The sequence below is a fragment of the Piliocolobus tephrosceles genome, chromosome 7 (assembly GCF_002776525.5).
Source record: "Piliocolobus tephrosceles isolate RC106 chromosome 7, ASM277652v3, whole genome shotgun sequence".
Taxonomy (NCBI): domain Eukaryota; kingdom Metazoa; phylum Chordata; class Mammalia; order Primates; family Cercopithecidae; genus Piliocolobus; species Piliocolobus tephrosceles.
In genome coordinates this window covers 70,783,761-70,796,721 of record NC_045440.1, presented here as the reverse complement: position 1 = coordinate 70,796,721, position 12,961 = coordinate 70,783,761, and the positions used below count along the sequence as shown (strand labels likewise).

Below are 12,961 nucleotides of genomic sequence, written 5' to 3'. Positions count from 1 at the left end.
ATATCTTTGCCCACTTTATCAGCAGAAGACTAAAATCTGGGCAGGGTGGCAGCAGGAGTCCTATTGCCTGTTTGTAGAAAAGTGACTGGGCCTGATGGCGATCTCAAGAGAAGGAGACAATGGCAGGGAATGAAGAAATGCCTCGGTTGATAGGTCAGTCTTGCAGCTGCCAGAAGATCGATGCTGTCTCAGCGTAGACTTCAAATATACACTGAGTGTTCTTTACTGTCAGCTGGCCTTAATTGTTCTCTAAGGATCACTGTAGATAAGATGGTTGTTGGACTAAAGGGAGATAATCAACAGAATCAAGGTGCATTGATGAGTCAGGATGCTATTCAATGACAGGAGAGAGAGTAGAGAGTCAGGGTTAAAAGGTTAAGTAAGAACATAGTCTTTTGGAGCACATTGGTTCATATGGTCTACAGACTAGCTGTGTGCCTACACAAAGTTACTTAACCTCTCCACACTTGTCACATCTGTAAAATGGAGACAATGCTCTCATTGAGTAAGGCCAAGGGCCAGTGGAGGGGCCTTGACTTGGCAGCAGTGGCCAGCATTGTCACTGGTACTTGTGAGCAACCTCCTTTCCTCCATTAGAGCATTATCCTACTCTGTCAGTGGTCACCAGTGCCCGCAGATACTTTTTTTTTCTTTTTTTTTTTCCAGTTATCATCCCGTTTGTCTTCCCTACAGTCTGCGCACATCTGACACTTCCCTTCTTACAGTTGTCTGCTCTTTTGGCTTTTCTGATGCGTCCCATACCTCTCTGACCTTGCTTCCAGTCTCTCTCCTTTGGCTGTTCCCTCTTCTCCTAGATCTCTTCACAATTTGGATGATCTTCCCTATTCATTCCACCCTTTCTTGTGCCACCTTTGGGCTGATGACTACTGGTCAATATCCCTAGTCCAAATCTCCTGTGTGTCCAATGGCTTATGGGACATGTACACCGGGATGTCCCCCAAACATTTCAAACTCAACACATGTAGATGAGAACCATCTTTCCCCTCAAGCATGTTTCTCCCTCTGTGCTTTTATTGGCTGTCAGGCACCTAGTCACCCAACTTGGTGCTAGAAACTTGGGAGTCATCCTACCTTGGCCCGTTTTCTCCTCTTGCAGATTGCATCAGCTGCCCGGTTCCCTCCTCTCCATGCCCCCTGCCAATGCCTCATCACATTTTGCTTTCAGACTGCCTCCCAACCCACTTCTGTGCCTGTGGTGTGGCCTCACATCTCTCTACCTGTCACTGCCAATGCCAGCTCTCTGGTGAGGAAGTTGGAACATCACTGCCTCCACAGTATTGACAGTATACAACTTAGGAAACCCGTGGTGTCTTTTCTTACTCAGCCACTCTTGCAGTCTGGTCTTCTGCCCGGTCCCTACAATCTTCCCGGCAGCTCATCTACCTATTGACCGGCAGCACCATACCCCGGTGCCTCTCTTCTTCCTGCTGCCTGGGAATGAAGGTTAATGGATACTGGCTTATCCAGTAGCAGGCTGCATAGAATGTACCACGTTGTTTTAAGCCATTTATATGAGCATTTTCCCCACAAGTCAGAGGTTTCTTCCTACCAAATATCTTGTGTTGTTTATCTTTGGTCCCAGAACCTACTATGGTGAATAAGACATGGTGGGTGCCCAAGGCACGGAATAAACAATCAGAAATGATTTATTTATTCAGAGTGGGCTGTCAGCCTCAGCCGCTGACTTTTCTAGAGACCGGCCCCCTCGGGGCTTCAGCGCTCCTCGGCCCCCGCGGCCGCGCAGGTGAAGGGCAGCGAGGTGGCTGGCTGTGGGAGGGCTGGGCTGGGTGGCTGCCCTCGCGCCTGCGCCCTCGGCTGCTCCTCTCCGGGCGCGTCTCTGTGCGCGTGTGTCTGTTTGGAGCGGAGGAGAGGCTTGGGTGACAGGCGAGGGGTGGGGGGAAGAGTTCAGTCTGAGTCACAGCCTCATTCACTGATTTCTCTTCGGCTGGACCGAGGCTGCCTCCCCACGCGGCTCCCAACTATTCCCGTAGCTCAGTGCCCCCCTCCCGCCGCTCCACTCAGCCAGGCAGACAGACTGACAGACTCGCTAGTGAGTAGCCGCGGCTTGAGAGCCCGGGCAGCGCGGCGGGCTGTAGCCGGCGGTCTTGTCTTCCCACGGGATCTGTGTGTGTGTGTATGTGTGTGTGTGTGTGTGTGTGGAGGGTGTGCGTGTGTGTGATGTGCGCGCAGGGGGTGTCCCTGGGATTCCACGCCTGCTCAAGAGCTCTCTGCTGGGATCCGCGTGTCCATCCGAGTCTGCGCTGCTGTGAGGGCGCTCGCCCAGGCAGGGGGTTCGGACGCCCCCAGCGCGCGGCGAGAGTTTGCTGGGATTCCCCGGCTCCTCACGCAGCGGCTGGTGGGGTTCCCCGGGAAGGCGCCTGGGCAAGGCAGCGGCGGGGAAGCCCGGGATTGTGAGTGGCTGGCAGGCCGGGAATCTGGGAGAGGGTTTGGCCCAGCACAGCCGAGGGAGATGCCGGGGAGGCCACCCTTGGCCGCCCAGCCTCTCTGCCTTTCTCCCTTGTCCTTCCTGCTTTCTTTTCTCAGCAGCATCACAAAGGCGCGCCGCAAAATGAAACCCAGTGTAGTGAAGCTCGGCTCTCTTCCACCTGGTGCATATTCTGACCCCCGTCCTCGCCCCAGGCTGGAGGAGTGGAGTGGGGGTCCCCAAGATTAGGGGCGGGGGCTTACCCCGGGGGCACACCTGTTTTCAATTCTCACTGAATTCAAGCTGGGTGCGGGATCGCGAGAGCGGTTCCAACACGCCAGGGTGTGTGTGTCTGTGTGTGTGCGTGTGTGTGTAACCGCGCACGCGCGCACGCTCCTCAGGCCCACGCTCGCGGGGTGCGCTCAGTCAATAGCACACCTCCCCGCCGGCCGGCGTGCGCCCAGCCGGCTCCGTGGGCTCCTCGCTCGCGCTCTGACAGCGTGCCGGGATCTCTTTGTTTGGTTGTGGCTTCCCTAGCTCTCGGCAAAGCAGACGGATTTTCGGTTTCGTTTGATAGTGCGCTCTGGGACTTAGTGCGGGCCACAGCCTCGAATGCCCCTGGTATTTGTAATTGAAGAGTTCTTTCGGGCAGGGGGTTATTTTTGGTGTTGGGAATAAAGAGGCAAGCACGTTGACCTTTTTGCTGCTGCCTTCGGCTTTGAATGCGTGTCTCTGGTGGAGCAGATTCAAATCTAGTCGCGCACACGTGCCAGCGCACGCCAGTGTGCACACACATTTCTACACACGTAGTTTACCCCCACCCTCTTTTTTCCTTTTATAAAAAATTGGGACAGGGAATACATTGTGTGTCTGTGAAAAAGTTTCCTTTGTTCTTTTGGGCATTTTCTATTTTGAGTAATGGAGTGGGAGTACGAAAAGGTTGCAATTAGTTCACTCGAATAAAAGACACTGCCTCTGAGTCAGAGCTGCCAGGTTGATAATTATTAACATATAAAAGCAAACGCAATGTTTAAGGCAAAAGGGGCGGGGCGGGGGCAGGTCCGCGGCAGACAATGAGGTAGAGTCTCCGCCGACCGCCTGCTGCTTATTGTTCCCGGACTAGAGACTGCAACCGGCTGCTGCCTAGTCCTTCCGGGCTCCGCTCCCGGCTCACTCCTCTGTTCCTCTAGGGACCGTTCAGGGTCGCCTAACGCTGGTCCCCGGGGCTCTGGGACGCTAGCCCCAAGTCGCAGCTGCTCTTCGCTGACCACCCTCTCTCTGCCTTGCAGGTTGGCAGCTTCACTCCCGAGGGTGCTGCGAGCCCAGGCAGAGAGGACCCGGTACCCCTGGCGCAGCTAGGTGGGATGCGGTGCGGACAGCAGTGCTAAGTGCCCCCCACGCCCGGCGCGGGGTGCACTCGTTCCTGGCCGCGGGCCGAGCGGCGGCGGCGGCGGCGGAGGGGATGAGCCCAGGACGCGCGAGACGCCTGCCTCAAGCTACCTCCCGGAGAGGGACGCCGAGCAGGGCTCATCGCAGGACCGCGTGGACCCCTGCCCCCGATGGCACGCGGCTGCGGAGCCTTGGAGTAGCGTCTGTGATCAGGATGCACTGGGCGCCTTCCAGCTGGTGAGGATGCCCTGCTGCGCGGCCCTGCGCCCCCAGCCCCAGTCCCAGGTGGGCAAGACTGAGTGGGCCCGGCTTCGGCCCCTCGTGCCGGTGGATGAAACGTGCCGGAGTGCTTGGGTGCCATCAGCTCTCGAATCTGAATTGTAAGCGCCATGGACGAAGGCACTGGACTGGAGCCCGGGCCGGGAGAGCAGCTGGAGGCGCCGGCCACCGCAGGAGCTGTCCAAGAGAGGGGCGAGCCGGAGACCTTCAGGTCTAAGAGTTTACCGGTCCTCAGCAGCGCCTCCTGCCGGCCGAGCCTCAGTCCCACTAGTGAAGACGCCAAGCCGGCCTTTGGCTGTGCGGATTCTTCTGGCCACGAGGAGTTGAAGCAAGGCCCGAACCAGTTGGCCCCCAGTCCCTCTGCCCCGTCCACTTCGGCGGGGCTCGGGGACTGTAACCACAGGGTGGACCTCAGCAAAACTTTCTCGGTGTCCTCCGCCCTGGCCACGCTCCAGGAGAGAAGGTGCCTCTACGTGGTCCTCACGGATTCCCGTTGCTTCCTGGTGTGCATGTGCTTTCTGACCTTCATCCAGGCGTTGATGGTCTCTGGGTACTTGAGCAGCGTAATTACCACCATTGAAAGGCGCTACAGTCTGAAGAGTTCCGAGTCAGGGCTGCTGGTCAGCTGCTTCGACATCGGGAACCTGGTGGTGGTGGTGTTCGTCAGCTACTTCGGCGGCCGGGGTCGGCGGCCCCTGTGGCTGGCCGTGGGTGGACTCCTCATCGCCTTCGGGGCAGCCCTCTTCGCCTTACCTCACTTCATCTCGCCCCCCTACCAGATCCAAGAGTTGAACGCCTCGGCCCCCAACGACGGCCTATGTCAGGGTGGCAACTCCACCGCCACTTTGGAGCCTCCGGCCTGTCCGAAGGACTCGGGAGGAAATAATCACTGGGTCTATGTGGCTTTATTCATTTGCGCGCAGATTCTCATTGGAATGGGCTCCACACCTATTTATACCCTGGGACCAACCTACTTAGATGACAATGTCAAGAAAGAGAACTCCTCTTTGTACCTAGGTAAGACTTTCCTGTTCTCTCAGATATGTTTCACTCACACTGAAACTTACTTTCCTTATAAAAATCAAAAGGAAGCATTTTCTTTCACATTTTCATGTATATTATAGATTAAATTCACTTTATTTTATGTTTTAGCCTTGCTGTGGTGTGTTTTCAGTTTGGGAGAGAATCAGTTAGTTGAGAGTTCTTGAAACTAATTTTCAGACTCATACTTCATGTTTGTCTTTTCCCAAGTAACATAAACTTGAAACTGTGGGGCGATGCTTCTCTCTGTTGTTACCTACCTATGGAAAAGCTCCAAGTTGTCAAGTTTATATTCTAATACACTTGTTGAGGAAGGAATAGCAGTACCTCGTGTGTGAAGTTTTGAATGATTTTCTGCTTCTATCTGCTGCTGCTTCTGATTTCTGTCCAGAGCAGCAGGGATGGTGGCGTGGCCAGACTACATACATCATGCTTTATTGCCTTTATACCTGTATTTCTTTTTCTTTCTTTCTTTCTTTTCTTTGCTTTCTTTTTTCTTTTTTTTTTTTTTTTAAGATGGAGTCTCACTCTTTAACCCAGGCTGGAGTGCAATGGCATGATCTCGGCTCACTGCAACCTCTGCCTCCCGGGTTCAAGCGATTCTCTTGCCTCAGCGTCCTGAGTAGCTGGGATCACAGGTACCCATCATGCCTGGCTAATTTTTGTATTTTTGTAGAGATGGGGTTTCACCATGTTGGTCAGGCTGGTCTTGAACTCTTGACTTCAGGTGATCCACCCTCCTCGGTCTCCCAAAGTGCTGGGATTCATATCTGTTTTTTTTTTTCCCGTTTTTTTTTTTTATATATCACCTGCACCACTGTCTAAAAACAACAACAAAAATTTGAATAATGTCAAATGACTGGCTTATCTTTATGAAGAAGCAACACCACAGGTTATAAGGTTTATCCAAAGCTATTTTTATTGCTGTCAAAAACCCTCAATTGTATGAACTTGGGAGAGGGATCCATTCCTATTTTTCTGAAAAGCTGTGGCTCTGGGATTTGTTGTGTTGACTTGCATAAGTCAGCATCAGTGGATGGGGTGCTTGAGTTAAGTACAGGGGGCTCCTGTTAGGCCAGGCAGCAGTTGTGGAGGGTATGAAAATTTATATCCTAGACATTCGAGGTTGTCAGCACTTCCCTGTAGTAGCTGCTTCTTCAAAACTGAACTTCCAAGGGATGGGTTTAAACCCATAAGAAGGATCAATGGCTGTCGTACCAGATGAGATTTTTGTTTTTCTCTACTGGAGTGCAACCTAAACAAGCTACAGCATTTTACTTTACTGAAAAAAACTGAAATGGAAGCCGGGTATGGTGGCGTGTGCCTGTAGTCCAAGCTACTGAGGAGGCTGAGGCAGGAGGACTGCTTGAACCCAGGGGCGTGAGACCAGCCTGGGAAACGTAGTGAGACCCCATCTCCTAAAAAAATTAAAATGGTAAATAAACAAATAGTAGCTATATTTAGCAGTTTATTAGCGATGTGCTGATAGGACCCTTGATTTGGAATAGTAAGATTTCAAAGGACAGCGTAAATGATATCCAATATAAGAGGGCTATGCTTTGTCCTCGGTATAGTTACTGTCCCAGAAGCTGTTCTAGAGGGGTGTTTGAGTCTTCAGTAATCCCCACTAACTGGTTCAATGGGTCAGAAAAAGAGTTTTATAACTTATTTTTATTACTACCTGCAAGAGAAAGGAATTTCCTTTCTGGGTAAAGAAGAATAGCTTGCTTATTACCTTGCCTTCATGTTTTCTAACATTTATTAAGGCAAAATTTTAAACACACAGAAAAGTTGAAACAATAATACAATAAGCACCAGTATACCTACCATGTAGACCCAATGATTGCTTATTTTGTCATGCTTGCTGTATCAACCTGTGCATGAGTATATGTATGTATAGAAATATATTTTGGGGGATGTTGGGAGGCTAAGCCCTCTAAAAGTAATTGCAGACACTGCTAGGGCATCTTCTAAAAATGAGGGTATTCTTTTACATAACTGAAGGAACATCAACATCCTAAGAAAGTTCATAATCATTCCCTAATATCACTAAATATTCAGGCCTATTCAAATTTCCTCAATTGTCCTCTGAAAGTCTTTTATATTGATTGATTGATTGAGACAGGGTCTTTCTTTCACCCAGGCTGGAGTGCAGTGGCACAATCTCAGCTCACTGCAACTTCTGCCTCCCAGACTCAAGCGATCCTCCCACTTCAGCCTCTCAAGTAGCTGGGACTATAGACCTGTGCCACCATGCCCAGCTAATTTTTTGTGAAGACACAGTTTCATCATGTTTCCCAGGCTAATAATAATATTTTTTTTTAAAATGAGGAACTAATCAAGATTCATTCATGCATTGCATTTGGCTGTTAGCCACTTTAGCCTTCTATAGTCCAGAACTGTGCCTCAGCATTTTTCTTTTTCCATGGCATAGACTTTTTGAAGATGCAAGGCTAATGTTCCACATTCTAGATGATCATTTCCTCATGGTGTGACTTACCTTGATCCTCCATTCCCTATATTTCTTGTACACTAGAAGATCAATCTAGAGGCTTGATTAAATTCAGACAAAATATTGTTGGTCTGACTATGTCAGAGGCAATGCTCGGTGTTTTATGTTACATGCACCTTGCTGTTCATTAGTGATGTTAAGTTTAATCATTTGGTTGAATGAGTGATTGGTGAGTCTTTCCACTGTACAGATTCATTTATCACTTTGAAAATAATAATCAGTCTGTAGAGTGATACCTGGACTCCATGTAAATGTCCCAGTTGTTTTTCATTTTCTTGCTGCTCTTTGCCTCTATTTACTTTGAAAACTTGGATCTCCCTTTCATCCCATTTTTGGTAGCATCAATGCAGACTTACTTTGTCAAAATCACAGGCAGAACCCTATCGAAACGGAGAACATCCACTAACAACAGCCCTGAGATTTAACTTTTCTGGTAGTGGTTGCCCATCAAGAAGAAAAATAGCAAGTGCATATGAAGTGCATATTCCATGCTAGGTACTCTGCTAGTTTTGGGAAGACCAGAAGTGAGACACAGTCTCAGCATTTGAGGTGTTTTTAGTGTAAAGCAATACTGCCAGTGCAAGGTAGGAGTGTAAAGTGACGTGTGCAAGGGAAGGAAAGGAATAGAAAGAGTATTCACTTGTTTTCCTCCTTCTTTTCTTTTTCTTTCTCCTTTTTTTTTTGAGATGGACTCTTACTCTGTCGCCCAGGCCGGAGTGCAGTGGCGTGATCTCGGCTCACTGCAAGCTCCACCTCCTGGGTTCGCGCCATGCTCCTGCCTCAGCCTCTCGAGTAGCTGGGACTACAGGCGCTGCCCCCACACCCGGTAATTTTTTTTGTATTCTTAGTAGAGACAAGGTTTCACCGTGTTAGCCAGGATGGTCTCAATCACCTGATTTTGTGATCCACCCACTTCGGCCTCCCAAAGTGCTGGAATTACAGGAATGAGCCACCGCGCCCGGCCCTTTTCTTTTTTAAAGGTATTGATTAAATTGCTTTTTTTTTTTTGAAAAAAATTGATGAATGCAAACTGCATTAGGACACATCCTTTAAGAAACCTAGGAGAATTCTGCTTTCTATTAAATGGATTTCAGTAGGAGCTACAGTAGTTTGAGAATCAGAAATCTTACATATATTATTTCACTTAATGTTCTCAATGACCTTACGAGATGGAGATTATTTCCCCTATGCTGCAGATGAGGAAACAGGCTCAGAGAGTTTAAGTGACTTACTAAGGGCCTCAACCCCATGCCTTTCTGACCCCAGGGCCCTTGAGCTTCCTTCTACAGTGCATGGTTCTTTGGCAAGAAGCCCTGAGAACCAACTGAAACCAAAGGATGTGCCACGTTCAGCAGAGTTTTCCAACAGCGCAGAATGCAGAATGCAGAATTGCCTTAAAGTCATCAAAACATGATCAAAATAAGATTATTCCCTAAACCTTTTAAAGTAGGTTTGATAGACTACCTCCGTACAAATTGGAGACCGTTGTACCCTTAGAACATGAGCAGTGTTGACCAATTATGATGTCAGACATTTCCCAATAAATAACACGTTAAAATCTTTCTTATTTTTCACAAAGCTGTTCTGCTGTATTACATTTTTCACCACCCACCCCTTTCTTAATCTTCCTGTCCGTCTTTCTAACTTCTCATTATAACCTCAGAGGAAAGAAAAAAATCAGGTAGTATGTTAGTAATTACGAGCAGAAACAAGTATCTGCAGCAACGTACAAACCATTGAAATGGAATGTAATTGTATATCTTAATCTTTTGAAATTCTATGTTAACATTCTGGCAGTTTTAACTGTAGAAGACATGTGGTCATAGATGAGATACAGCAGTATTTATAACCACTAAATGCCTTAGCTTATGCAAGGAGAGAGGCTTAGTATTGACTAGGAGCATAGAGAAAGCTTTGTAGGTATTAAGAAGAAGCAAGGTGAGCAACTAGACCATAATTTGTAATTATATCTTACATATAAGGAGAGAGAGAAAATGTGATTCTTTGGGGGCAAGGAATTTGTGATTCGACATGGAAAAGAGTAAGAATGGCAAACCAGGTAGGAAAAGGAAGAAAAGGATGCATTTCTAGAAGACAAAGCCACAACTCTGATTGGGTGATATTCAGGATCAATAATGATTGGCATGGTTCAGCCATCAGTTAAGCAGGGTAGGTGCTGGCTCTTCCACCTCCCTGGTGTGTCCCATTAACTGCCAGCCCTGACTTCACATGACAGAGAAGACAGGGGCTAGAACTGGCCCCGTGCCTTAGAAAGAGCACCACATAAAGAGGCAAAAAAATTGTATATTAGTCCCTCTCTACCAACAACTGATCATGGGACTTCAGACAAACCCCTTGGCTTCTTCTCCCAGCCTCTGTTTCCACGTGGGGATTAGCACATTTGTTTCTCTCGCTGTAACATTTTGAAGACTAAGTGGGATTCTGTGTGTGCCAGTGTTCTGCAAACTGTAAGGGACGGTGCTCTGACAAAGTAGAATTCAAACTTATCCTAGGTGTGGGCAGAGAGTGGAGTGAGAGAGAGTTTGCTCTTTCCAAGTATGAAAACCCTTAAACATATCTTTTCTATAATTGGAAAAAAGAAAATAAACATTGCATGGGAAACTAAAACATTGTATAGGAGAGCACTCCTGGGAAACATTGAAGAGGAAAATTTTGATCAGTGTTTTAGTAACGTTATAACCTGATTAATTAAATTTTCTCAGGACTCAAGGTTTTATCATGGGAACTTTCTGCATGCCAAGATTTGATGATCATCTTTCTTTAATATATGAACATTTAAGTAACGCATATTAGCACCTAGTATAACACAGTAAAAGCTCCTTTGAAGTTTGAGGGGCTTGTGGTGTGCCATTTCACCACTGTGGGTCTACATTTGTCCACGTGGACTGTGGCAGGATGTATGGTGAACAAGGACAGGTCCCAGGACATACTTGGAAGTAATTATTATAGCTTTTAGTTTTTATTTTCTATTTTATTTTATTTTATTTTACTTTACTTTATTTTAAGATAGAGTCTTGCTCTGTTCCCCCAGGCTGGAGTGCAGTGGCAGTATCTTGCCTAACTGCAAACTCTGCTTCCCTGGTTCAAGTGATTCTCCTGCCTCAGACTCCCGAGTAGCTGGGATTATAGGCGCCCGCCACCACACCTCGCTAAGTTTTGTATTTTTAGTGGAGACGGGTTTTGCCATGTTGCCCAGGCTGGTCTCCAGCTCCTGACCACAGTTGACCCACCCACCTTGGAGTCTCAAAATGCTGGGATTATAGGCATGAGCCACTGCATCTGGCCATATTGTTTTTCTTTTCTTTTCTTTCTTTCTTTTTTTTTTTTTTTTCAGGGTCTCACTCTATTGCCCAGGCTGGAGTGCAGTGGTGTAATTATGGCTCACTATAGCCTCAAGTTCCCTGGGCTCAGCCTCCCACCTGGATATTCCTCCCACCTCAGCCTCCCTGAGTAGGTGGGACTACATGTGTGCACCACCATACATGGCTAATTTTTGTATTTTTGTAAATACGGGGTTTTGCTATGTTGCCCAGGCTGATCTTGAACTCCTGGTCTGAAGTGATCTGCCCTCCTCAGCCTCCCAAAGTGCTGGGATTACAGGCATGAGTCACCGCCCCTGGCCTATTCTGGCCCTTCTCCTTCTCCTTCTCTTTCTCCTCCTCCTCCCCCTCCTCCTCCTCTTTCTTCCTCTTCCTCTTCTTCATCCTCTTCCTGTTCTTCAGTTTTCACATTTTATTTTGTTTTTTGAGATGGAGTCTCATTTTGTCACCCAGACTAGAATACAGTGGGCTGATATCAGCTCACTGCAACCTCCGCCTCCCAGGTTCAAGCGAGTCTCCTGCCTCAGCTTCCCGAGTAGCTGGGATTACAGAGGTGTGCCACTATGCCCAGCTAATTTTTTTTAAACATTTCTTTAGTGTTCTAAAAGTAGAGCGAGCTTCAAATTAGTTGAGTTGTATTTCTTCAAGATTTTATGGTAATATAAACACTATATATGTGTATATATGTCCATATACACATATATGATTTTAATATATGTATATATATATTTTGCTCTTTTTGATTTTTTTCTCTGAATATGAGAAATATTGTATGGAAAAATCTTTTTTTAAACTTTATTAATTTTTTTAAATACATTTTTTTGTAGAGACAAGGTCTCGTTATGTTGCTCAGACTGGTCTAGAACTCCTGACCACAGCAATCCTCTTTCCTGAGCGCCTAAAGTGCTGGCATTACAAGTGTGAGCCACTTGTAAGTGTGGCATTACAAGTGTGACCATCCTATGGAACAATCTTGGTCAGTATTTCCGCAATGTTATATAGAGCAATCTACAGATCAATATCTATATAAATTTATTTATAGTGATATATACAATGGAAGATACATATATGTATCTTTCAGTTCAGTGTTCTCTGGAACCATATAACCACGTGTACCAGTGATTTGACAAGTTAGTGGCTTCTTTGTCTTGAGTTAGAAGCCAGCTGGAGTGGGCAGTCAGGGGCTGGTACAGCCTTGAGTGCTGCCAGGTCCCTCCTCTCTTCCTCCTGGGCTGTTCTTAGTGACGACTGCTGTGTCTCAGGTATCACACACCTGTTCCCACAGAAGAAGGGAAAAGTGGAGGTGACAGTACCTGCTTCCTCTAGAGGATGTCCTATTGGCCAAATGGAGTCCCCTGGCCTATTCCAGTTAACATGATTTTGAGAGGGTAGATTTTAGATTTTTCAGGCTATATGGGAGAGGAAGACAGGTGAGAGGAGGGTGGAGTGAGTGCGGAATGGCTCCCGTCATACCGACCACACCAGTCATGCTCACACGGTTGCCCTAGTAGGCAGAAAATTCAGAACTGTGTTTTTTGGTTTTGTTTCATTTTTGAGGTGCAGTCTTGCTCTGTCACCCAGGCTGGAGTTCAGTAGCACAATCTTGGCTGACCGCAATCTCCACCTCCCGGATTCAAGCGATTCTCCTGCCTCAGTCTCCCCGAGTATTTGGGACTACACGTGCCTGCCACCATGCCTGGCTAATTTTTGTATTTTTAGTAGAGACTGGGTTTCACCATGTTGTCCAAGCTGGTCTCCAACTCCTGACCTCAGGTGATCTGCCCGCCTCGGCCTCCCAAAGTGCTAGGATTACAGGCGTGAGCCACTGCTCCTGGCCCAGAACTGTTTTTTCCTGACCAGTATTAGCAAGTATCCTAAGCACCGTGTAGCATAAGTTTTTCTGATTCTTCTGGTTGGGATTTTAAAGAGGCTCAGTAAATAGCACCTCTTTCC

The 12,961-nt window shown here is 47.6% G+C and overlaps 1 protein-coding gene across 3 annotated transcripts in view; it reads left to right on the top strand.

The window, feature by feature from the left end:
* Positions 1-1,860: 1,860 nt before the first annotated feature.
* SLCO5A1 (solute carrier organic anion transporter family member 5A1) overlaps positions 1,861-12,961 on the top strand; it is a 161,609-nt gene continuing 150,508 nt past the window's right edge. The window contains exons 1-2 of one of the 3 annotated variants that reach the window (XM_023222393.1): positions 1,861-2,071; positions 3,736-5,131. In XM_023222393.1, coding sequence (XP_023078161.1) covers positions 4,225-5,131 — 907 coding nt within the window. In that variant the 5' untranslated portion in view covers positions 1,861-2,071; positions 3,736-4,224. Of the gene's footprint in view, positions 2,072-3,514; positions 5,132-12,961 lie in introns of those variants that run through there. The other 2 variants (XM_023222395.1, XM_023222394.1) reach the window with 2 other exon arrangements.